This window comes from Podarcis vaucheri (assembly GCF_965113315.1).
Source record: "Podarcis vaucheri genome assembly, chromosome: 15".
Lineage (NCBI taxonomy): Eukaryota > Metazoa > Chordata > Lepidosauria > Squamata > Lacertidae > Podarcis > Podarcis vaucheri.
This window is the reverse complement of record NC_138753.1, coordinates 42,617,433-42,643,167: the sequence shown is the minus strand read 5'-3', so window position 1 is coordinate 42,643,167 and position 25,735 is coordinate 42,617,433. Positions and strand designations below refer to the sequence as shown.

Here is a 25,735-nt window from a genome sequence, read left to right as displayed (position 1 = left end):
AGCAATAAATTAAACTGGAAATCATAGCGCTGTCCCCTATGCTCTCATCTGCCTCTACTTAGCAACATAGAAGCAAGAAATCATAATATGTCCTGGTGACATACATTTTGATTTATTTTAATGAAACAATGATGGTGAGTTTAAATATTATGGGACTGAATCAAATGGGAGTTGAGCAGGAAAGCCTTAGACCTGAGAATTTAGATTTTGCTATACTTAGAATGTTTTTTTCCTGCCTACTGGGAACCATCCTGGATCACTTAAGGAGTTTAATAATACACATTTCAACTGCCACAGAATCTATTTCCCATTTGGGAGCAGGGCAGGAAAGTTATGCCAATAATCGTGAGAATTTGTCAGAAACCTCCTGAGATCTTATATATCACAATGTGCCATTTCTCTTCTTTCTTGTGAGTCTAATAGTTTAAGGGAATTACATGTCTTATTTCAAGCAAAAGTGGTTATGAACTTTTGAAATAAAAATAATAAATGAAATAATATCTAAATGTGTGTATTTAAATAAAAATATCTAATGAGAATATCCAGATTTGATGATCAAGAAAACAATCAGGCTACTGCTTAGTATTAATTGTTTAAAAAATCAACAAAAATATGCTTTCAGTTTGTCATGATAAGTTGCAACAGTTGCTCTATAGCTTCTAGTGTATCTCAGTTCTTATTTATTTGATTTGATTTTGCTGTTCACAATTCTAGTCCTCTGGGTTGTTGATGAAATTTTATTAGGCCCATAATGCATTGCCAAAAAAGAGTGTTTGCATCACCAAAATAAGATGGTAAAAGAGATACCAAATTTGCATAAAAGTTGCATATGATGATTTCTATGTCTACATGCAAATGTAAAAATTATTACCATAAATTAAAATATAACACATCTCGCCACAGTACAGAAGCCCTGCTTTATGTCCCTGTGCCATCTGAAATATAGCAGGTAGAAACACGCCTTTTTCAGGTGTGACACACAAGATGTGAAACATCGTACCACAGAGGCCTTCTTGGTTCCACTGCTTGCCACCAATGAATAGCAAAGTGTTGTCTTTACTGGGGGGGGGGGGACTGGCTTAGTGCCTTTGCTCAGAGAGGTACATAGACAGACAAGCGAGTCAAGCCATTCCTTTTTTAAATTCAGTTCAGGTTTGGCTGCATCTGATGCTGTTCTGGATTGGTTCTGGTTCTGGTCAAGCAAGATTCAGCGATCAGTTCTGCACACACAGCCAACCAATTCAGTTCCAGTTTACACAAGAAAATTTAAATGTAAGGCACATTATCGATACTGATCATCTGCACAGTGCAATAGCGCAAGCTAATATGTCTAAAACTGTTGCAACCAAAGCCCTATGCAGAAATTATAGTTACACAGGAACAAAACGCCTGATGGTGCAGAAAAGCCCCCACCCCTAGTTGCATGCTCAGTCCAGACTGGCTGATATTTGTTCCAGATCTCATGGAAGTTTTCATGTGTAAAACTAGATTCACAACAGCCCCTCACACTCCATGTGTTCAGGCTGTACACACAATCTGAGGCCCGGGGCAAAAGGTGGCTCTCCAGGCTGGTCCTTGGAAGATGCTCATGGCCACAGCCCCTTCCCAGACACATTGTCTCTCCCCAGGCCACAATCTTCACTGGCCTTGCTTTGCACTCTCCTTGAGTGCTTTCTGACAGGTTGGAATGTGTCCTTGATCTCTGTTAATGGCTCTTCCTTGTCTGGATGTGTGTGCAAGAAGTGTGTGTGTAAAAGCTAGCCTACTCTGCAAGCGTAAAAATTATATTCACTGCTCCATCCTTTTTTGCCTCTTGCCCCACCCATATGGCCTCTGGAAGGTTGCCTAGAAGGGAATATGGCCCCAGAGCTAAAATGAGGCTTCCCGTCCCTGGGTCATAGATCGTATGTGATATATCAGGGACAGGCTTACTTGACATGGCCCCATTCATGCTTCTGTGTTGCTGCACATGGAAGCTAATAACGCCTGCACAAGGCTTAAGTGTCAGCAACATGTACTATTAAGCATGCACAACTACTTGAGATTTCTTTCCTTTCTGTGGCTATCATTATATTGTTGAAATTGGATTGAATCCAGACTAAGCTAGTTGAATTTAGGCCTCTCTGAAATCAGTGGGACAAGTTAGTTATGGCTTATTTTAACTCCCAGTGGAAACTATGTTCAACTGAATTCAAATAACTTACCGCCCAATTCCAACCATGTCTACTCAGACATAGGTCCTATTGAATTCTGTGGGGCCTACTCTCAGATAGTAATAATAGTAATAGTAGTAATAATAATAATAATAATAATAATAATAATAATAATAATAATAATTTTATTTATACCCCGCCCATCTGGCTGGGTTGCCCCAGCCACTCTGGGCGGCTTCCAACACATAGCAACATAATAAAACATCAAACATGTTTTATTGAATCAAATCTGATTCAATACAAAAAGTCACAATATCTTTAAAATGAACAATTTATATCAAATAAAGCAATATTCAATAATCCATCAATAATAGTAAACAGGTAGGATGTAAGAAGGCATCGTTTTGCATTCCATACTGTATTCCTTGCATGCAACACTGTTTCCATTCCTCTGCAGTCTGCCTCCACAAAAAAGTGTCTTCTCACTGTCCACTGTGGTGTAATTATGTAAGTTACGTAAATTACATTGCCATTATGTTATTCCACACCACTAATTTCAATGCAAAGGAAACATAATGCAAATGGTGGAGGAAATGTCATCAATTTCAAATTGTTTAGTGGACTGAAAGCAACAGCAGCTGCAACAACTGACCGTATTCACTGGACTGATTTCCATTCTGGACATGGAACCAATAAGTGTACAGTGGCAACTTCCACTCCTATTTCTGCCTTCATCAGAATTCTCCAGCATCCTGACCCCCAGATAAGTGGGATTAGGACTGCAGCTGTTGACTGGATCCATCCCACTCTTGTGTGCCTTTAGTGTTTTCAGGCCCAAAGCAGGGTGCCAAAAATCAACCCATTTCCGCAAATCTCCATGGATAGGTTTCTAAACCTTTTCAGCTACTGGGGGACTCCCCCCCCTTATAGAGTGGGTAGAGGGAAGCGGGGAGAAGCTCAAAACAATAAACACAGCCTTGGCACCACAATCAGCTGGGTGATTGCTTTGCAGCAGCATTGTGAGTGATAACACTCAGAGAGGAACTGCTGACAGATTCTTAACTACAGCATTGCTAGTATGACATACTTTGCCGTAACCTATTATAAATACCCATTATGGGGAACATATGCATGCCGATAACAGCTCCCACTGTGACATTTAGATTTACCCTTGGAATTTATCTTTAATTTTTATGGTTGTCTTTTTAACAGTTTATGGCTCTCTCCTCTTCAAACAAGCTGTCTCAGTGCTGTTCTTGTTCAGCTAATGCCTAATCAGTTTGAACATGGAATGAATATTGGATTTTGTATTAAATATTGAAGACTTCTCCTCAGATCTTTAGCAGTTGCAACCTGAGCTCCGAAAATCCCTGCTTTATCATCTCTCCACCTGCTTACTAATAGGAACACCGGATTCAGTCTCTGCCTTCACGGCCAGTTCCCTTGGGAGGGATCTTGATAGGAACCTGATTCTGACATCAAAACTGCTATTGACTTATTGACTCCCCTTCCACGCTGGTGCTGATCATGGCATGGTACAAATCCAATCAAAGACTTGGATCCATCTTATTCCTAAGAAGGAAGAATGGCTCAAAGTATAACACAATTAGAAGCAGTTTCTAAGAGATGAGAACAAATTTAATATTTGAGTTTGATTTCTAACCATGATTACTCAGACATATCATTGGGTTTAATTGGACTTGAGTCCCAGTACCTTGTAGGGGATTAAGTGGAAACTGAGCATCAATTAGACAATTATTCTGAGATCTGAATTATTACCTGATCCTGTTTCCAAATTTGAACTATTCCATACCCCCATCCTCCTCAAATGTGGTACAGAGCACTTTGTATGTGGAATTTGTCACAGTTTTGTACACATTGAAGAAATGCTGTTTTGGATGCAAGGTTGCATCAAGATTCTTTATTTGTGTTGTTTTACTGGTTCAGTTGTGCACAGTGATAAAACACCACAAAAAAGAAAAGAAAACTTGAGAAGAGTACCTATCACTGCTGGAAGAAAGACTGGTGGATTACATAAATACATTCAGGAGGAGCTGGATGCCAGACAGAGGGAATCCACAGAACAATAAACATAGAAGGTGCCTTTTATTGAGTCAGTCCATTAGTCCACCTGGCTCAGCCATTGTCTACGCTGAATGGTATCAGCTTTCCAGGATTTCATGTAGGGGTTATCCAGTCCTACCTGGAGATGGCCAGTATTGAACGAGGGACCTGTTACATGCAAAGCAAATGTTCTTCCACTGAGCTATGGCCACCCCAAAAAGAAATGAACTGGTGAAGTTGGCTTATACCTAATTCACACGTACGTACGTACACACACACACACACACACACACACACACATGGATTGCCTGCTCAGAATGCAAAAATTATAACATCACATTTTGAATGCTGACCCTTCAGTCTTGCCATGAATTAAATATGTGCAAGACAACTGCTGTACCTATAGCTTATTGATGGCAGGGTTAGACCCCAAGGGAACCATTTTAAATTTCAAATGTTACTTTTTAAAGAAATTATTCCCACTTCCCTACCCCAATTTGATTTTTACTTCAGCCATTGTTTTGACTTAAATTGTCAATTTCGTATAGAAAGTATTGCATATTATCCAGGACTATGTATAGATTCACCAGTGAAAGCTGAGAAAAAGGAACGATCTGTACCATGAGCAAAACAGACTTTGAACACCACTAATATAGTAATTGGAGGCAAGAAAAACAACAACACCCTGGGTTAATTGTGCAGCTTGGAAGTTCTTATTTTATTGTTCTGTGTTTTTCTTTCAACAATTCTACTACCAGCCAAAATGAGCTGGGGGAATTGCTTACACCAGGTGCAGCTGTACTTAATAGTTGTGTTTATCGCTTTGCTTGTCATGATCTACTTAGATAGAGAGACTGAGAAATTGCTTGATTCTCCCTCCTCCCATCACTAATTTTATGGAGCATCTTCTAGCATAAAGCAGCAAAACAACCTTTCCCTTCTGGATGGATCTGAAAATCATCTTTCACTATTTCCTTGGGTATCTATGTTCTTCTGTATGGTCAAACAGCAGCAGTGGGACTGGCTCACTGTTTGGATAGATGGATTATCCGTTCCTGGCAGCAGCCTCACTTGGGGCACTGGCTGAAGCCACACTTCAAACAGAAAGTGGGGAGCCCATAGTGCAGGGGAGGGAACCAAAAGGTACAAGGAAGGTTTGTGTGGGAAGAAGAGTTGAGACACCCACAAGACACAGCTATGAATTTGCTCCCACAACAGGCAGTCATGTCCACCAATTTAGGATGGTTTTAAAAGAGGATTAGTGTAAGATTATCATGTGTATGGAAGTGAAAGCTGGACCATAAAGAAGGCTGATCGCTGAAGAATGGATGCTTTTGAATTATGGTGCTGGAGGAGACTCTTGAGAGTCCCATGGACTGCAAGAAGATCAAACCTCTCCATTCTGAAGGAAATCAGCCCTGAGTGCTCACTGGAAGGACAGATCCTGAAGCTGAGGCTCCAAGACTTTGGCCACCTCATGAGAAGACTCCCTGGAAAAGACCCTGATATTGGGAAAGAGAAGGGGATGACAGAGGACGAGATGGTGTTTGCCAAACTGAGGGAAGCAGTGGAAGACAGAAGTGCCTGGCGTGCTCTGGTCCATGGGGTCACGAAGGGTCGGACACGACTAAACAACAACAACAGCCACAATGGCTATGTTCTATCTCCACAGTTGGAGGGAGTATGCCTCTGAATTTTCAGTTCCTGAGAACCACAAGTGGGGAGAATTCTGTTCAAGTCCTGCTTTACAGCTTTCCATAGGCTGCTGAGAGAACAGAATCTTGGTCAAGATGGACCACTGGCCTGACCCAGCAAGTTCTTTTTATTTTCTTTCGTTCTCACATGGGAATTGGTTCCCATTCAAGACATGTAGGAACACGGGAAGCTGCCTTATACTGGGTCAGACCATTGGTCCATCTAACTCAGCACTGACCGGGGACATGTGAGTGTCTTTGTGGAGCTAGTTCTAGACTTCTGAACAAAGTTTCCTTCGCAACACCTGGGGCTTATTCAAATATAAGCAGAATCTGCTTGTGCAGAACTTCTATTTACACCCATATTTTCTATATGAAAAACCAAAAATATTATCTGCTATTATGAGTATTAAGAATTCTACTGGATCAGATTGTTGTATCTATCAAGCACCTGGTTTCCTCCTCCAGTGGCCAGCCTGATGCCTCTGTGAAACGCATGAGCTGAGCATGAGGCCTGCCTTTTGTGGCAAAGAGTGCCTTTTATCTGGACAAGAATTGACCAAATTTGGGTAACTAGAGGACTGGCCCCGAAGACTAGTAAAGTTGAAATTTGTCCCAAGACCTGCTCCGATCATAATGCTGTGAAGATGGAAATGAAATTGATGCCAATTGGTTCCTTTAGATGGAGAATGAATGACTCTTTGTTTAGGAATGAAGAAGTTACTAAGAAGGCCCAAAAAACTTTGAGAGACTATTTTGAGATAAATATGAACACTACTGTGGAAAAAAGAGTAATCTGGGATGCAAGTAAAGCTGTCATGAGAGGATTTTTGATACAACAGAAGGCAATTAAGAAGAGAATGCAAAATGAGAAAAAAGATAAAATTCTGGAAAAAATAAAGGAAGGAGAGAAGAAATTGAGGGTGAAACCAAAGTCCCAGGAGATTTTGAAAGAAATAAAGTTATATCAAGTACAATACATGAAAATGATGAATCAGGAAATAGAATGGAAGATCAAACAGATGCGTGACCGCCAAAATCCGGAAGTAACCCGTTCCGGTACTTCTGGGTTTTGGCAGTCCGTAACCCGAAAAAATGCAACCTGAAGCATCTATAACCCGAGGTATGACTATATAAATGGTTTGTTTGTATATAATGTGTGTGTGTGTGTGTGTGTGTGTATATAAAAAAAAAACTGGAGTATACCTAGAGCCAATACACGCCCGAGAGTATACTACTGGATCAGTGCGCTCTGAAATGGTTCAAACTCAGTAGTGCTGGCACAATCCATTCTACCACAAAACTCTACTGTTACTGAAAGAAATGCAGAAAGGTACAAGCGGGGGATCCCACAGCTGCAGTCCAAAATGATACAGCCCAGGCAAAGGTGGACCACCCTAGGGAAATAAATTAGGCCTACATTTAGTTTGTATCATTATTACTCATGAGAAATACAAAAAACTCTTGTGACAGCTCCAGCTCCAGCTATGTGGGGTTCAAGGGAAAATGGCAGCAGCAGCAGCAGCAGCAGCTCTACCAAGAGCTGTGCTCCAAGCAGAGATTTGTGGCTGCATCTAGTCACCATTTACATTTCCCCACAATACCCCTGAGCTAAGTTACCTTGGGATGGCAGCGCGATACCCCTACGCAGTGTTAGTCATAGTGTTGGGCTGGAAAATGATGCAGGGGGTGTGAAGGACAGGTGGACGGGTGTCAGGGGCCCTGCTCTGGTGCTGGGGCCTCAACAACTGTCCCAGGACATTGGTGCTGATGCTAGTCCTTCCTCATGGTCTGCTGTTTATTCTGATACTTCAATGTGAAATCTCAGGACAACTAAATATAACCAGTGGGTGGGGTGGGGGGCAACCAGTGCAAATGCTGGGAAAGAGCCAAAAAAGCAGGAGAAAAGAAAAGTGTCAATTTTGAAACAAAAAGCTACATTTTGCTGCCGCCGCCCCAAAAAAAGATCCATTTTCAACACAACTTTACACTTTAGTAATTTAGAAACAAATAGGTCACCTGGACTTAGTCCTTTGTGATACACAGTTTTCACATACCTGTATAAATAAATCTACCAGGGGCTCCTTTGCAAAACTGCTTGGATTTATATGATAATGTTACTTCAACGACACCAGGGATGTGACGAGGGGGCGTCTGGACACGGATGGCGTGAGGGGTGATCAGCTGGGGAGATTCAAGGAGAGAAAAGAAGTAACAGGGGTGAAGCATTTCCACAGGACCCTTCACCATTCTCAGTTTGTGCTGCTCTGTGGGACTCCAAATCCCATCATCTCCAGCCACCTTGGCCAATAGTCAGAGATGATGGGAGTTGTAGTCCAACAACATCTAGAGAGCCAGAGGTTCCCCATGCCTTTTCTACATAAAAATGGACATTAAAATTCAGCAGAAAGAAACTTCTCCAGGTCAGCGGGCAAAACACACACCTTTATTTACTCAGGTTAATGATGAAGGTGGGATGCACAAATCTGTCCATTTCAGTTTATCATTTTATCCAATCTTAAGATGAGCTTGCCCCATTTCCACATAAATTTGCTTTTTTTAAAAAAAAAGTCTGAACAATTTGTATGAATTTTCACATTTCTTCTAGTATACATTTTTGCATGGATTTTGTCTAATATATGCATTCTAAAACAATTTCCCCATATATAATACATTTTCTTAAATTATTTTTTCTAGGATGCATATTTCACTAATATATGCTTTTTGTGTGCAAGTGTTCTTTAATATATGCTATTTGGTGTGTATTTTTGCATAAGGAACTGGACTACAAATTTCAGAGAAGTGACTTGGGAAGCTCAGCTGTGTTTCAGTTTACATCTTAGTTCAGGAAGGTAAGTAGGTCTGCATTAAAACGTGAACTGAACTAATTTTACTCCATCTCTAGTACTTTTTGTTTTAAGTACTGAATAATTTGGGTCAACTTTTATATATGTGAAGCCTGATCAAAAAAGTTCTGAATTACCTGATTTTGTTTCATAAGAGGAACCAATCCACTAAATGTCCTCACTAGTTCTATTTTTCATTTCCAAATTTAGTATATACAATTTGTGACAGTTTTCAACACCTTTGTGCCTCCCCCTTGCACCTCTTCTATGGAGCTAATGCACAAGTGTGGCCATGTTGACAAAGCACTGCCCAAAAAAGCTACTGTTGGTGGGATTTGTGTAGGACTGTCTGAATTTCCCTGGGGGTAGGCAAATTGTTCTGCCATTTCAGGCATGGCATAGAGGGTGGGGGGTGGGAGGCAACTTGTCTTGGTGCCCACGATGTCTACATCAACAGCTCCTCCTTTTCTGCCCATTGCTGCCTATGAGTTTCGTCTTCTCTTTTCCCGCAAGCCCCCCTCCACCATCTACTATATATTTCAGAAAGTTGTTTGATCAAAATGCTTTTTTCAAAGTGTAAAGTGGCACACTCGGCCACCTTGTATAAAAACTGAAGTTAAGCCAACCCTCCACTGAAAACCTTGGCTTGTCTGTCCCACCCCCATAGCTGTATTAAGTCTCTCCACTTCCATGGGGGGCATGAGTGGTCTGAAACCAATGCCTCCACTTGAAGTAGGTCTTTAGAGGAACATGAAAGCTACAGCAAACTGCAGAGATGGATTGGTGTGTGTGAGAGAGAGCGCGCAGAGGCAGTTGTGTCCCCTGGCAGTGGCAGTGCACTTGTAGGGATGGAGGCAAGACAGAAGTGAGGTTAAAGGAGCTCTGGGTTGATGGCAATGGTCTATGGCGCTCCCCTCTCCTTGCAGCAACCTCACACAACCTCATCACCACTGCCACACTCCCCAGTGGGACATTCCCATCATGAAACACTGGGGATGCACTGTACAAAATCGTACAAAAAATGGATATTCTCTCTCTGTTAGCAACCCGTTGATTATGCCATTTGAATTTTACCACCTGAGAAATGATAAATATCGTATGGGCCTGAATATAAGCCACACCTTTAAAATTCAAGGGGGGGGGGAGAGAATATCCAAATATAAGCTGCTCCCTTAAAATTCCGCAGGCACTCACACTCTGTTTTAGAGTATGTCTGTTTCAGCAGCGATACTGCAAAAGCCAATTTTTGTAAGGTCATGAATTTAAGCCACACTTTAACTTTTCATGGTCAGAATTTGGAAGAAAAAGTGCAGCTTATATTCAGGCCAATACAGTAGAACCAATGCAAGCTACCTTAGCTCTTTGAGAAGGATAGCTTGGCAAGCAATAACCAGAAAGCATGCTGACCTACCTCACTCCATACCAGCATGGTCCCAAATACGACCTGTAGCCCATCAAAGAAGTTGTCTCCTATAATGATAACCATTGCTCCCCCTGTGGTCCAGCCTTCACTTGGGCTAATTGCTTTGATGCAGGGAGTGGCTACAGGATAGGAGAAAGGGGAAGGGAAGGCAAAAAGAGACATCAGAGTCACTTTTCTAGCAAAGATTAATAGCTTTATTGTACACTGCAAGGAAGATTCCAGCCATCTCCATTTTGTTACAATATAAACATACCAATTTGACATACCGATTGCAGCCAGTATTGTTTACTCCAGGGGTTAAAACCTTTGGAACTTCCAGATGTTATTGGACTCCATTTCCCATCATCCCCAGCCATCATGGGTCAGTGGGAGTCAGGGATGATGGGACTCATAGTCCAGCAACATTCAGGGGGCCAGATGTTCCCCTGGCTACTAGCCATGTTGGCTATGATTGATGGGAGATAGAGTCCTACAACATCTGGAGAACAGCAAAGTAAATATAAGCAGTGAAAGTTGGGTTAAATAACAATCGTTCTATTGCCAGAAACTTCAGAAAAGTTAACATTTTCTCCCCTGGGCTTTTATAGCATAGATATAAACTCTGTGGATTCTGGAGAACTTCTACATTCTTCTTTGCCATCCTAAAAAGTTCACTTGCTATCATTCAATTGAAGCAGATCCAGACTACAAAAATATATTGGTTCTACACCAGTTTAACTCTTATGACATCCCTAATGAATTCTGGGAATTGAAGTCTGGTGTGGGTGCTGAGAATTATCCCTTAGACATCCCTAGCCTGTGAAAAAGATGAATCTCATGTAAGGCATCAGTAAAAAAAGAACTGGAAATAAAATTGCAATGCTTTCATACAAATCTAGGGTACAAATTCACCATGGGGAAGAAAAGGGCAACACAAAATATTAAGGAGCTGGAGAAAAACTCCCCTATGAAAACATTTGGGCTTCTGGATTTGGGGGGGGGGGGAGGCAAGGGTGTGTATACATAAAATGATGCATCATTGAGAAAGTGAATGAAGAGACATTTTTTCTGCCTCTCTCTTAATTAATAATCGAACCTGGAGCCTGGGTCAGCCCCACCACTAGGGCAGTGGATGAGCAGGGGTGTGTGTGTGCGCTTTCCCCTCTGTTGTGCCACACATGTGGCCCTATGCTTCCAAGCTGCCCTGCCTTGTGCTCTCTAATCCAGCAAGCCATCTCAGGTGTGATGGAGGATGCTCTTTCATCACCATTCAACGGACAGTCCGCTCAGCTTCCGCATATGGGATGGGGAGAAGGGCACAACCTTCTCCTTTGCCTCAGGCAGCAAAATGTCCTGGGCCAGCCTTGCCAGGGGTCACACAATGTGGTGGGAAATTCTGGACACACAAAACAAAGCCTTTTCTTCACAGGGCACATAGTTTAACTATGGATTTCATTTCATGAATGCATCTAGTTGACCACTCTAGAAAATGGGGTACTGAACTGCATAGTTTGCCCCAGCAAAACACTTCTTGTGTTTTTATGCTCTTACTAGGGATGGCCAACTCTGTTTCTCTCAGCTTCTATCCCCCTCCCCCCCGCCAGTCTTGCATTCAGTTTACTAGATTCCCACATCAGTTTGCATTGTTATTATTGTTCTTAAGAAAAACAGTCCTTGCAAAAGTTCAGTTTTAGAATGCATTTTTTGGTTGGAGAACAGTACTGCAAACTTTGGAGGAGGATGCATTTTGAAGGAGAGCTGTATTTACACATGTATACTGTTTCAGGAAGTGTGGATGAGGTAGATTCATGTCAAAATGAGAAGCAAAGTGGATTCTGACCCCCATCCCTCGTTCAGATATGCCCTTCTAGTGAGTGTGTAGGATATTCATTGCAGAATAACTTCGTACATTCCCTGCTAGAAGTTAAACTTCTGGTGCTGGTAAGGTGACAGCTGGGGAATCATGTTGCCTTGCACCAGTCCACAAAATGTTAATATCTGTCCGACTGGAGGGGCAACAGAGCCAGCTGCAGTGAAGTATGAATTAGCTCAGCGGTAGGTCACATGTTTTGCATGTGGGATGTCCCAGGCTCCTTCATGGCATCTTGAGTTAAAAGAGCTCAGGTAGCAGGATGGTGAGAAACCCCTGCCTGAGAGCCCTGAGAGTCAGCTGCCAGTCAAAACTGATAGTAATTGATTAGATGCATCAGTGGTCTTGAACCAGCATAAGGCAGCACCAAGTAGAAATATAAGCATCAGTGTCGACAGGCTAATAACAATACACAACATTTATATTAAGCATTTTCACTGTAGTCCTGTACATTTTTGCTTGGAAGCAAGTCCTGCTATAAGTGTGACTTCCTAGTAAGTGTGCTTAGGATTACATTCTTAAGCTTGCAAGAGTGCAATCCTATCCGTGTCTACTCAGAAGCAAGTTCAACTCTGTGACGCCCCAGGGAATTTGATGGTGCAATATAATTTAAAAAATAAATAAAAACAAGTAGGTATCAATAGGCTGGGTTTATTAATGGTTTGCATAAGTAAAAATAAAAATAAAAAAATCTCCTGCATTCATCCCACTATTACTACAAGAGATATCTACATTTTACATCTTGTGTTTTGTCCCTGGTGTATATACATTTTAATGACTGTGTTACCCCCCCTTCCCACCCCCAAGCCATCCAGGGGGATATAAACTGAAGAGCTGTATACAAATGTAATAAATAGATCATAGGTAATAAAATTCATTTTAAGAATTTCTGGCTTTCATAGGATAGGGTATTTCCCTCTACACACACACACACTCCCCCTCCCTCCAACCTCTTTCATACGTTCAGGGCCTCTGGACTATACATCCCATCAAGATCCCAATATGGTTTTCCAGTCCATAACCAAAGTCAATCCATCACTCCATTCCCAATGTTGACAAGGTCAGAGGTGGAAGGGAGCTTTGGCAGGGCTCCAAAAATACGAGACTCCTTTGAACAGCCAGTCAATCACATTCAATCAGTCAAGGAAAAACTGGAAGGCTTCCTAGCTTTGGAATCTTGGGAGTTTCCTTCTACCATTTCACTGCCCGCTGGGGGAGAATTAACACTGCTCCGAATTCTTTACTGATTCAATCATTTTCTTCCAGTTCATTAATTCTCCTTTAGGTTGATGCAGGGCACATTTTAAAAGGGAGGGACGCAACAAAACACCCTAATGAAATAATAGACTAACTTGTCTCTTCTCGTAACGTCACAAAGTCTTCTCACTTTCACTAGCTGCAAGGAGAGGGCCAAGAGGGGCTTCTCTAGTTATTTTTAACTGGTGCCAGAATGGGGCTGGCAAGAGTGTAGGCGATTATCCAATTTGAAGCTTAGCAGATCCAGTGATTTGTAATTGCTTGAAAATACAGCCTGCAGACGATGGTGATTCCTCGCTTAGCCAAACAAACGAAAATCAATTAGTGTCAGTTCCCTTCTGCGCATTGTTACGTTTCCCGCAGTTTGTTTAAGGGAACGGCTGACACTTTTTCATACACATCTTGTGCTGTTACATTTCTGTTTAACTAAGATGTCATGTTGCTTGATTTGCTCAAAATCAAGTCAAGCCCAGCTGAGCAACGAAGTCTGAAATTCTTTTGTGGAATATTTAGCACATTGCCTCTCAGCTGCTCTGTCCTGAAGAAGCAACTAGAATGCAGAGTGAGACCGCCAGATTTTAATGATACAAAAGGATTGGTCAACTTTAGATGTTATGCAGGTTGCTGATCTCACTCACAAGGGTTGCCTCCTTATAAAAGCAAGGTAATCCATAAGCTGATGGGAACATGGGGAACTGTCACAATACACTGATTGGTCCATCCAGAGCAGTACACTGACTGGCAGAGGCTTCCCAGGATATCAGATCAGGCTTTCTCCCAACCATATGAGGAGATAGCAGGGATTGAAGTTGGAATTTTCCATATTCAAGTTATGGCCTTTTCCTTATATTTAATCAGACCATTGGTCCACCTATTGTCTATACTGACTGTCAGTGGCTGTCCAGGATTTCAGACTAGGATCTCTTCCATCCCTACCTGGCGATGCCAGGGCCTAGACCTGGGATCTTCTGCATGGAAAGCAGATGCTTTTCCCTTCGGATCTTAGCAACATTAGTAAATTAGCCAAACTAATTGCTCAACTACACACTACAGAGGAGGGCCAAGCTAACATGTGATATTAATGGAATAGATTTCCTTGGAATGCAAGCTATTCCTTGCCTTAATTTGCTCATCTGGATGGAGGATACCAAGGAGTGTGTGAGTTTGTGTAGAAACCAGCCTACTGTCCAAAAATAACTTTTACGTTTGTTGCTCTGCCCTCTTTTGCTTTTTGCCCCACTCACCACTGGGAAGTGGCCCTTGGGTGGTTGTCCAGAAGGGAATGCAACCCTCTGGCTGAAAAGGGTTTCTTGCCCCAACATAGGAGAAATATGTATTTGCAAGCAACAATTCAAAAATGACCTTTCCAGCTGGGATGAGTGAGACCTAGTGCTTATGTGTGCACGTTTAGATTTTCACTAAAGATAGGGTGCAGCCACCATGCCTCCAATCTGGGATTTAAAACACAACCCTGTGCAGGTTTTCTTGGAATTAAGAACCATTGAGGTGCCCGAGAGTAAGTAAAAAGGCTATGCTTGCTCTGTATAGGATTGCATTGTTAATGTTTGAAGACACAGAGGGGGGTGAGGAAGGGTTGATGATTGGTAACTCCAGCTGCCCACGGCAACACAATTTTTAAAAGAGACCTTTAAACATTTTCAAAAGGAAAAGAGGGGTAAAATAGCTATAGGGAGTTACTTGGGACAATTACCAGAAAATCAGGTGTCTCCCTGGTAAATAGCATTTGCATTCCTTCTTCATCTTGCACACACTGCTGTTTTCTCTCCACCTTGATTATGTGACATATTTTGGACAATACTTCCCTTTCCTTCCCCATCCCCACCCCAGATAAAGGGCCATACCTTCAGACGGATCAAGCCTTCTCGCCCTCCGTCCGTGTTTTGAGTTGTTGTGAACAAACATGTTGTCAGATACCGCCAGTACGTGCCCATCGACATTCACCGTTGTTGATAACACAACCTGCGTATTAAAAAGGCAGGGGAAGACAAGGCAGACAAATTACTTTCAGAGATCCGTGTTTGATGCATTAATTAATCAGCTGAGTTTAAAATTCTATTCTATTTTGGCAAAATGAAATTGTGTCCTGCGGGGCTTATTCCTTCATTGAGGGACAAGATCTTTCTGCCTTGCATTAATTTCATTTAGCAAAGCATCCTAAGAACTGGAAGACTCCTTGGGTCTTGGCATTGTAATATGCCAGCAAACTGCAAATGGCCTTAAATTTCATTTCCTATATCAGAAAGTATCACAAACTCTTTTCAGACGTCCTAAAAGGCCCTATTTTGAATACATATGAATATAAAAAGAAGCCTTGTCAGTCAGAGCACTGGTCCATCTCGTTCAGTTCTGTCTACATTGACTGGCAATGGCTCTCTGGGGTTTCAGCACCACTCTAACCAACTGAGCTATTCAGATACGAGTCCCTCCCTCTCCTGCCTGGAGATGCCAGCTATTGAACCTGGGACCTTCTGCACACCACAGCACTTCCCCAAAGATGGGTGGATGGGACTGTGCCATCTATTGATCACAGAGCTTATGCACATACAAGCTCTATGCACTACTGCGTATTCAGGGAAAAGCAGGGTCCCTAATCCAGGATGAGAGGTACCACAGCTCCAGATACCAGTTACTGGGGGAAGTCAGTGGGGAAAGTCCTGCTTGGGTGCACTGCCTCTTTTACTTCTGATAGGGCGGCCATGTTTCCTACTTTACATGCAAGTTGCAATATACAGAGCCTGTTAACATGTAGTCATTGGTGATGTGGGTGGGGTGAACAATAAGCATTCTTTTCAGTGCCAGGTAAAAACATTATTGTTTAGACAAACCTACCCAGATGCTTAGAAAGTTGTTTTTAATTTTAATCTGTTTTAGTATTTTTTGCATGTTTTAAAGTATTGTTTTCTTAAAGTATTGTTGTAATTTTTTTCATTATTTCATTTTTTTGCAAACTGCTTGGATGCTTCGTTTGTTTTTTTTTCACTGAAGCAGTGTAGAAATTTTATGGAATAAATAGTAAGTAAATAATAAACCCACTGCCCCTCCATGCATTTTTGAACAGTCTAAAGAACTACTATGCAAAGCAAGTCCATTTCTCAATGCACACCTGGGAAGTGCAGCCATCGGCAATACTGCACCTGTAAGCATTATGGAACATCATATTTAAAAGGCATTTGCCTATGAAGTCAAGGACTCTGTGTACATTTTCCCAAATCACCTAAGCATGGAATACCAATCAAGCTTCGAAAATCAATAGAACAGACAAGCTGGCCCTTACAAAGGCAGCACTGGCAAAAAGTCAGGCTCCAGCAAACAGAGAACTCCCACAGCTGTAGTAAACATAACCAAAGGAATGGAAACTCACAGCAGAGGCAGAGGGACTTACCTACGTGGAGGTTAGGCTTCAGTAAGAGGAGGTTGTAGATAATTAGATTAGAACCCAGAATAGGTAAAGGTAAAGGGGTAAAGGGACCCCTGACCGTTAGGTCCAGTCACAGAGAACTCTGGGGTTGTGGCGCTCATCTTGCTTTACTGGCCGAGGGAGCCGGCATTTATCCGCAGACAGCTTCTGGGTCATGTGGCCAGCATGACTAAGCCGATTTTGGCAAAACCAGAGCAGTGCATATAAACGCCATTTACCTTCCTGCCGGAGCGATACCTATTTATCTACTCGCACTCTGACGTGCTTTGGAACTGCTAAGTTGACAGGAGCAGGGACCGAGGTATGGGAGCTCACCCCATCGTGGGGATTCGAACCGCCAACCTTCTGATTGACAAGCCCTAGGCTCTGTGGTTTAGACCACAGTGCCACCCGAGTCCTAGTAGAACCTGGAATACCTGCATTCAAACCCCTATTTAGCTATGCGGCACACTGGGTGATATTGGTGATATTTTTTCTCTTCCTAGCCCACCTCACAGGCCTGTTTTGAGGACAGAAATAGTACCAGTAGTACCAGGGGCATATTCAAAGGTGAACTTTCTGAAACAATAACCACTGTTAGAATACGTGCCCCACACTGGGCAAAGGATTGCTGAATTGTAGGGGGCAGTGGACTAGATGGTGCTCATGGTCCCTTCCAGCTCTATGATTCTATGAGTCTATGATCCTTCAAAACTCAAACCTATCCAAAGTTTGCAAAGCAGTCGTCTGCCAAAGCAACATGTACAAATATGCACATACTAAAAGCATGTGTTTACATGTGCATATTACTGTAAATAACATACAGAAATGTATTATGTTAGTAGAAATTTCTTTGCAGAAATGTAGGTATTTGCAGATATCAACTGTATAGGAGAAAGTCAGACAAAAATACTGACAGTTTTCCAGAGGACTTTTAAAAAATTTAAATTGCAAACTGACGTGGAAATGTGGAGGACTAAATTTAAAACTGGGACAATAAGAAATTGAAGCACTTGCTCTGAGCAATGAGAGCATCACTGAGGGAAATGAGGGGAAGCCCCATTGATGTTAGCTAGCATGAGAGTCAGCACATGCCAAGCCCTTAAACAGCAGGGGGAGGGTATCGCCTTTGTGCCCTGCTGAGGAGCTTGCTGGAAGATGCTAGCAGCTAGCCACTGTGGAGAAAAAGATTGCTGGGCTAGAAGGACCTTTGATCTGATCCAGCAAAGCTTTTGTAATGCTCTTAAGACTTTTGGCTACTCCTGTATTTATTAAAGAACACCCAGTGCATTAAAGATCTTAAATGTGCAAGCAAGGGGCACATAACAGCTCACCTTGCAATTCAGCAGGATGAAGTCATCAAGTTACATAAAGGACACCCTTTCTAAAGAGTGTCTGGTAAGCTTGTTTTGGTCAAGAATCAGAACATGATTCTCAGGGTGTTTTTGCAAGCTGGAATTTATTCCAAAGCACAAATCATATGATGACAGTAGTCATATATGAATGATGCATGCTAGTTTTGCTGCTTTTTTGTTGAGTGTTATTGGTTATAGCATGGCTAAATTGAAATGCTAGTAGTAGCAGTAGTAACAACAACAACAATGAATATCTGAAAGCTCCTGAACGTCAACATTTGCAAATAAATGCTGCAAATCCCACACCAAAAATTTATGAATAACCAAAAATGAAATGCACCAGTGAACTTGACTGTGACCTAAATAATCACGCAGTGAGCTTGATGGCTGAGTGGAGATTTGAGCCCCAGTCTCTTGGGGCTTAGTCCAACACTCTAACCCACTACACCCCATCTGGGATTCAGTCACAAACAGTTAGACATTTTCTGTAATATCCGTCTTGCCAGTTTTGCTGGCAAACAATGTATGAACAGGGGCTTATATTGCCCCTGCTCACTGACTTGCTGCAATTTGTACATGAGTGCAACCATTAATATATTATTCTACTGACATGCATTCTATTACACAGCAGGTATCTTATTGCTAAAGAACAACCGGATGCCTCTGGGAAGCCCACAACCAGAGGACAGGAGCAAAAGTCCTCTTCCACTAAGTTCCCCAACTTTTTGATTATTTTTTTTTAGGGGAAGCCAAATGCTTTACATTGCTTTAAATATTTGGTGAAGATGTGAACTACATCTTCTGGCAGTGAATTCCATAGTACTGTGTGAAGAAGTACTTCAGCTTGTCTATTCTGAATCGCCTTCTGGTCAGTTTCATTGGATGACCCTGAATCAGTGGCGGAGAGCAGGCGAGGGCGGGGCTGGTGCACGTCTCGGGGCGGAGCACACTGCCCGGGGGCGCGCCACCTGCGGGGGTGTGGTGCCCAGCACGGGGGGGGGGCACAATGGCACCCTGGGGATCACGCTGCCGGGGGCGGTACACTCCCCCCACACTCCTCTTCTTCCGCCAGTGCCCTGAATTCTAATATTATGAGAGAAAGCTCTCTCAATTCACTTTCTCTCCACTGTGCATAAAGCTAAGGACCTCAATCAAGCCCCCTCCTGTCACTATAATTGTGGTTGTCTTATCTGGCACATTTTCCAGTTCTACACCTCCATATTGAGATGCAGAACCATACAATGAATGGATTCTCCCAGAGTGGCTGGGGAAACCCAGTCAGATGGGCAGGGTATTATTATTATTATTATTATTATTATTATTATTATTATTATTATTATCCTTAGTTCCTTAGTTCAATTCCACCATTGTTCCTCCTGGCTCACACTGCCTGCACACTCCCAACCAGCCGAAGATGATGAGCTCTTCCAGGGTCTTGATCTGTCGTCTTCCGAGGGCTGAATGTGGCGCGGAGGCTGCCACAGCTGCTTGAATGCAGCTAAGCCCCTCCCCCAGACCAGCCCTACTGGCTGGCCAGCCAAGGGGGCAGCACGGCAGCTGGGAGATGACGCAGGGGGCCAAACATGCCCCCCTGCTGCCGCGGGAACAGTTCCTGCTCACAATACCTCCCCTCTGTGAGGAGGAAGAGAGGCTTTGTTTGATCAACGTGCAGAGGGGAGGCAGAAGAAATGGAAAGAAATTACTCCTGTGGCAAACTCTGCAGGTGCAACAGTCTCCACAGTGTGCAGAAATCAAAACAGAACAACTGCATGTTCCAGAGGGTTTTGTTGTGTGTCAAGAACCCATGCCCCCACATCATGTTGAATAATAACACATGGGCACCATATTTTAGGTTAATGGGCAAAATTTAGGCCACAACTTTATTGGTTACAGAATGTGAGTGGTATTGGCTTAGGCACTGGAACTGAACTGACTATATCTGACTCCTGCCCACCTGCAGGAAGTCTCACAAGGGTTTACCACCAGTAGGGGGAGCCCTGCTGATGCACATCAACTAGGATCTCCCCCAGGGTCATGCCATGGCCCTAGCCACTGTCTGGGCTTCGGACAGAGACTATGCCCCTCAGATTCCTTTAACAGAATACCCTTTAGCATGGAGGGGCAGGTGATGGCCACACCTCCCCTCCCCTGAACAAGGTTTTACCAATGCCTAACCACCAAACCTTACAAAGTTGTGGCATTTGTTACGAGGTAGGCGAAAACCAAATGGCCAGTGCCAATTTGCCAAGTGGAAAAATTCCTACCAGGCCCCTCAACGGCGACCAACCGAGGTCCATAGCAAGGCCAATATAGTCAATGCATGAAAAGAGGGCGGGAGGGCGGGAGATCTGTGGAAGCTGGAACAAGAGGGAGATCCCCTTGCCGCGCTGCGGTTTAAAAGGGGGGTAAGCCACCCCCCGGCCAGTTGGGTTGGCTGGCCGGGGGCCATATCGCGGGGCTTCGCCGGCCCCCGATGTGTGTGGAGGCCACGTGATCCAGCCGCAACACCATCCCATTCGGAAGTGGAATGGCTTTCTAAAGCTAATCCTGAATCCTGAGTTGAGGTGATGTTGGGTTTGTCCAAAGCAAGGCAGGGATGGTGAAGCCCTTCATGGTGCCTTGGTGGACCAGATTTATTTATTTATTTATTTATTTTAAAAACCCTGCAGAAAAGCATCTGCTAAAAGTGAAACTATATCTCTAAGCTTCCCATAGAAAGAAGAGGCTAAAGTGGGGAAGAGGAGTAGAGGAAAGGGAACAGCTTTGCAAAACTGAAACGTACACCTCTATCTAATGTAAAAAATCCAGGATCAGAAGGGGGAATGGGGAGCTCCTTTGCAAATTACAGGTCTACACTGTAATGACAGGAAATGGTTTTACCAGCATTCTCCTATCCCAGTGTTTTGAGGAAGGGAGCAGATTTTCAGGAGTGAAACCTAAGTCTTTAAGCTTACAGAAGACAACAAGATGGGGTTAAGGATGGGGCAGCGGGGAAAGCTCCTTTGCAATTGACTGGGCTACTGTTGCTTATAATCAGACAGAATTATTTTACCTGAAAAGCAGACATCTTTTATTTCCTCCCACCTCAAAATCAAGTTTTCTTTACTTTTTTTTAAGGTTTTACCCTTTATGGTTGTGAAAAGGGGGCTCTTTAATGTTGCCTCTAGCTGCATGGGAGCCGTAACTGCCATATAGCTAAAGTAATATCAAAGGCTGCAATCCTATACACATGAAAGAAGAATCTCCTGGTGTGTTAAGTTGTGGGTGAACATATCAGACGACACAGCGATTCTTCAAACAGCTCTTGTTTATTCACAGGCCAGGACAGAACTGAACTGAAGGGTTCAGTCAGCCTGCTTATATAGAGCTCCAGTACAATGTAACTGTAACAATTTTTTAAAACTATCCAATCACTGAACGTCACTTTCGATCCCTTATTTGCATAACTATCTACAGTATCCCCCTGCTGGCAGAGGGTGAGAACTTCAGTATATAACATGGTGGATCAGACCAAAGGCTCATTTAGTCCAGCACTCCGTTCTCACTAGATGCTTATGGGAATCCTGGAAGCAAGACATTAGCACAACAGTGCTTTCCCACTTGTGCTCCTCAGCATACTACTTCTGTTGCTGAAGGAGGAGCATAGTCACTGGAGTTACAAGGCATTGATAGCCTTGTTTTCCATGTATTTGTCCAAACCTCTTTTAAGGTGGTGGGCATCACTACATCTTGTGGCATAAAACAGGAGTTATGTCTCCCCCAGGATCATATTGGTTGCCCTTTCCTGAACCATTTCCACCTCTACAATATCTTTTTGGGGATGCAGTGGCTACCACTGCACACAGTATCCCTAATGTGGTCACACCATAGATTGCTAGAATGCTATCGTGATATCGGCAGCCTTGTTTTCAAATCCTTTTGTAACATGGACTTGACCCTTTTCACAGCTGCCACACACTGGGTCAACATTTTCACTGAATTATCATGACTTCTCTTTCCTGGTCAGTCGCCACTAGTTCAGACACCATCAGTGTGAGTGTGAAATTAGAATTTTTTGCCTCACTTGTTTAGATTGGAATCATATTTCTCATTTTAATTCAATTCACTCAGTTTTGAGAGGTTCTTTGGGGTTCCTCTCAATCCCAGCTCACCGTTCAGCCCAATTATTTATGAACAAATTAAAACACAGAGATCCCAATGACAGTCTTGGACAGATTCCACTACATCCCTCCACTGTCAAAACTCTCCATTTATCTCTGCTCTCTTCCTCCTGTTACTGAGCCTATGAGAACCAATTCTCATGCCCCATGACTGTTCATCTTACTCAGGGACATTTTCAGAAGTCCAAGTACACAATGTCTATCCATCTGCTTACTTACCCACTCAGAACACTAAAGGTTAGTTAGATGGGAGTTGAGGAAGCTATGCTGGCAAGACTTATTCTTCTATATGTTTGGTAATTCTATCTTTGACAAAGCTTTTCACCAGTTTTATCAGAAAGATATTAAACTAACTGGCCTGTAATGTCTCACCTCAATTCCTAATAATAATAATAATAATAATAATAATAATAATAATAATAATGTGTTATTGGTCAGGTATGGGTATTAATCTTAAGGTATGGATATTTAACTTACTTTTTTTGTAAGAAAATCACCAATTTCACATTTGGGTTAAGAACTTCTTTAATGCCATCTGGACCTGGTGGTTTGTTCATTTTTTATTTGTCAGTACAGCCTAGAGCTTTTTCTATTATCACCCACTATTTTTATTTATTTTATTAATTAAATTTATTTTCTGCCCTTATTCCCAATGGAGCCCAGACTGGCATTGGCCTTAATGCCCCAAGAGTTCCCCTGAAGGATTAAGATTAAAAAGTCAAAACTAATTATACTAGAATTCAGGGACATCCAGTGAAGCTGAATGTTGGAAGATTCAGGACAGATAAAGTACTTCTTCACACAGTGAATGGTTAAACTGTGGGATTGGCTCCCACAAGTTGTAGTGATGGCCACCAATCTGGATGGCTTTAAAAGAGGATTAGACAAATTCACGGAGAAGGAGAAGGCTGTCACTGGCTACTAACCATGATAGCTACATTCTTCCTTGATTGCGGGAGGCAGTATGCTTCTGAACATCAGTCTCTGGGAACTGAAAGTAGGGAGGGGGCTTCATGCTTAGGTTCTCATGGGCATCTCATTAGCCAGTGTATAAATGGATTGCTGAACTAGATAGACCCTTGGCCTGATCCAGTAGGGTTCCTCTTAGTACAAAATTTTAAAATTTATTTACAATTTTAAATAATGGAGTTTGGCCAGTGCATCAGTTAACTTTAGAAGGAAGACAAGACAGCAGCCAGAAGCATCATAGCCAGACACTGGAGAAACCTGTCAGGAGTAAGCATGGACCAATGGTACCAGATAGTATGGGAAACAGCCCTACTAGAAAAATTAACCAATAAACTGAAACTGACATGGGGACAAATAGAAGAAGACGCCTTCACCCCGGTATGGCTCCCTTTTATCACATACACAGCCCAACAAGACAATGACAAAAATCCACCAACGGCATACAAATCAGTATGGCTAACCTGATCCAAAACACCCCCCACCCCCACCCCCACACAAATGAAAACAAAGACCACCACATCCAACCACAAATGAATAACCACACCCTCGGCCAACCCCAAGCTCTCTCACCACCAAAGGAACACAAGTGAACAGCAAAGAACCTGCACAAGCAACGCTGACACCAAACCCTACATATAGTAAGTAAAATAGAAACATCACCACCTGACCCCCCATCTCCCCCCTTTCCCCCTTTTCTTCCCAATGTCTCAACAAATGAAACTGATTTGTAAAAATGTTACATGGGGGGGGGAAATATACAAGAGACATTGCATACACTTTTGCAAATCAAGAAAATCTTTAATAATAATAATAATAATTTATGAAAAAAGAAAGGGGGGAAGAGAAGGAAGGCAAGATACTCCAGACCTCAAAAATCCACAGAGAAATTCAGAGGAGAATTTTTGAAGCACCCATATTCCATAGGCCAATATGAATTCATTAAAGAATAAAAAGCTAACCCTGTGTGGGAATATTCTCAAACCTGTGTGTCCCACTTTCAGAAAGAGAATTTCTGGCTTTAACAGCTGACAAAACTGTTCTTGGCCCACAGAAGGGAAACCTGCTCTCTGGGAGAATCTTATGCTGACTGAAAGAATGCTTTGTCTTCTCAAGATGAACTTAATTCATTCCAAAAGGTGCCTGTCATACTGCGCATTAATGCTGTACTCGCATTCCCGCCACAAAATGTGTTGCTTTCATGTGCCAATAGATTTCATCATTGTGCATTTGGGTGGAGCTGGGACTCTGCTCCAAAGTGAACATTTCCCCTGTGACATAAGAGAGCCCAGTCAGATGCACTTCATTATTTTCTCTTAAACAATGGAAATAAATTTTAATCTCTTGCTGGCCAGCCCAGACCACACTTCAGTGGCAAGGGAATAAGGCTGAATTATTCCAGTGTCTGAAATATTTACGAGAAGATTTTAAATTGTAACCAAATGTAAATCAAAACGTATATTATTGCACATACATAACACACACACACAATTCCAACCATGCACAAGCAGAGACTATATATTATACACACCCAATGGGATAGAGGTATAAACTTATATATACACCGGAAGCATACAGTCGACCACAGATCATTCTAGCATATTTTTACATATATGTGTGTGTGTGTGTGTGTGTGCTTAATTTAATATGACTGGAGGTAGCAGTGGCAGAAGGTATCAAAAACAATCATGTAGTGGGAGATTTGGGGCCAGAGAAGATGTGATGTGGCAGCCATGTTTGTTTTCTCATGGTTCTGCCTCATTTTTTATTTAAAGTAAGGTGAGGAAATATATTATTTTTTACAACAAAAACTGCATGTGGAGGAGGAAACTTGACTGCCCCACTGCCTTATTGCAGGCTTGGATCCTTTGAGCTCTTCCCTCCCCAGCTTGGTTCTCACCCAATATCTCAGTGCCAAACTAGGAATGGTCCATTTTTTTGATCTTCTGTGGGTGTGTTTCCCACCACCATGACAAAAAAAGAAAAATCTCTCAGCAGTTTCCATAAATTAGCATAAAATAGTCGCCAAAAATACAGATAAAATCCACAAAATTTAAAAACAAGTATAAATAATAAAATGGTAAATAATACTAAGCATCATCTCCCTGACGTTAATAGATCTATTCATTTACTATGCATTATAATTTATTTCAACATTATCCCAATTGTCTTGGATTTAGGGGGCTGGGGAGTTTCTCTTACCCCACACCTACACAGAATAATCTAGTAAATTAATTCACATTTTTGCAATCTCTTACATACTATGGACGGTATCCAAAGCACTCTTTTACTAGCACAAGTTATGCTTGTGCAGCAGAAATTTATCCGCTTCTCCTCCTGCCCATGAAACCCAGGACCCTTCCCAAATCTGCTCCAGAGGGTGTGGAGGAGATCCAGAAGAGATCTGGGGTAGCGTGGGGGAGGGGAGAAGTGTGCTACCATGATGGGTTCCTTAGCAATATACTGGATACAACCCTATGCACTAGGCCCAAATATACATATATGTGAACAGCCCAGGTACACCTAACTGTGTATATTCCATATCTGCAC

At 42.4% G+C, this 25,735-nt stretch overlaps 1 protein-coding gene across 2 annotated transcripts in view; it reads right to left on the bottom strand.

Annotated features, from left to right (window-relative positions):
* The window catches only part of EBF2 (EBF transcription factor 2), a 263,272-nt gene that overhangs the window by 44,545 nt on the left and 192,992 nt on the right, over positions 1-25,735 (bottom strand). For both annotated transcript variants that reach the window (XM_082200462.1, XM_082200461.1), the window contains exons 8-10: positions 15,149-15,266; positions 10,169-10,299; positions 7,969-8,095 (exon numbers count right to left, since the gene is read on the bottom strand). In XM_082200462.1, coding sequence (XP_082056588.1) covers positions 7,969-8,095; positions 10,169-10,299; positions 15,149-15,266 — 376 coding nt within the window. The remainder of the gene's footprint in view (positions 1-7,968; positions 8,096-10,168; positions 10,300-15,148; positions 15,267-25,735) is intronic.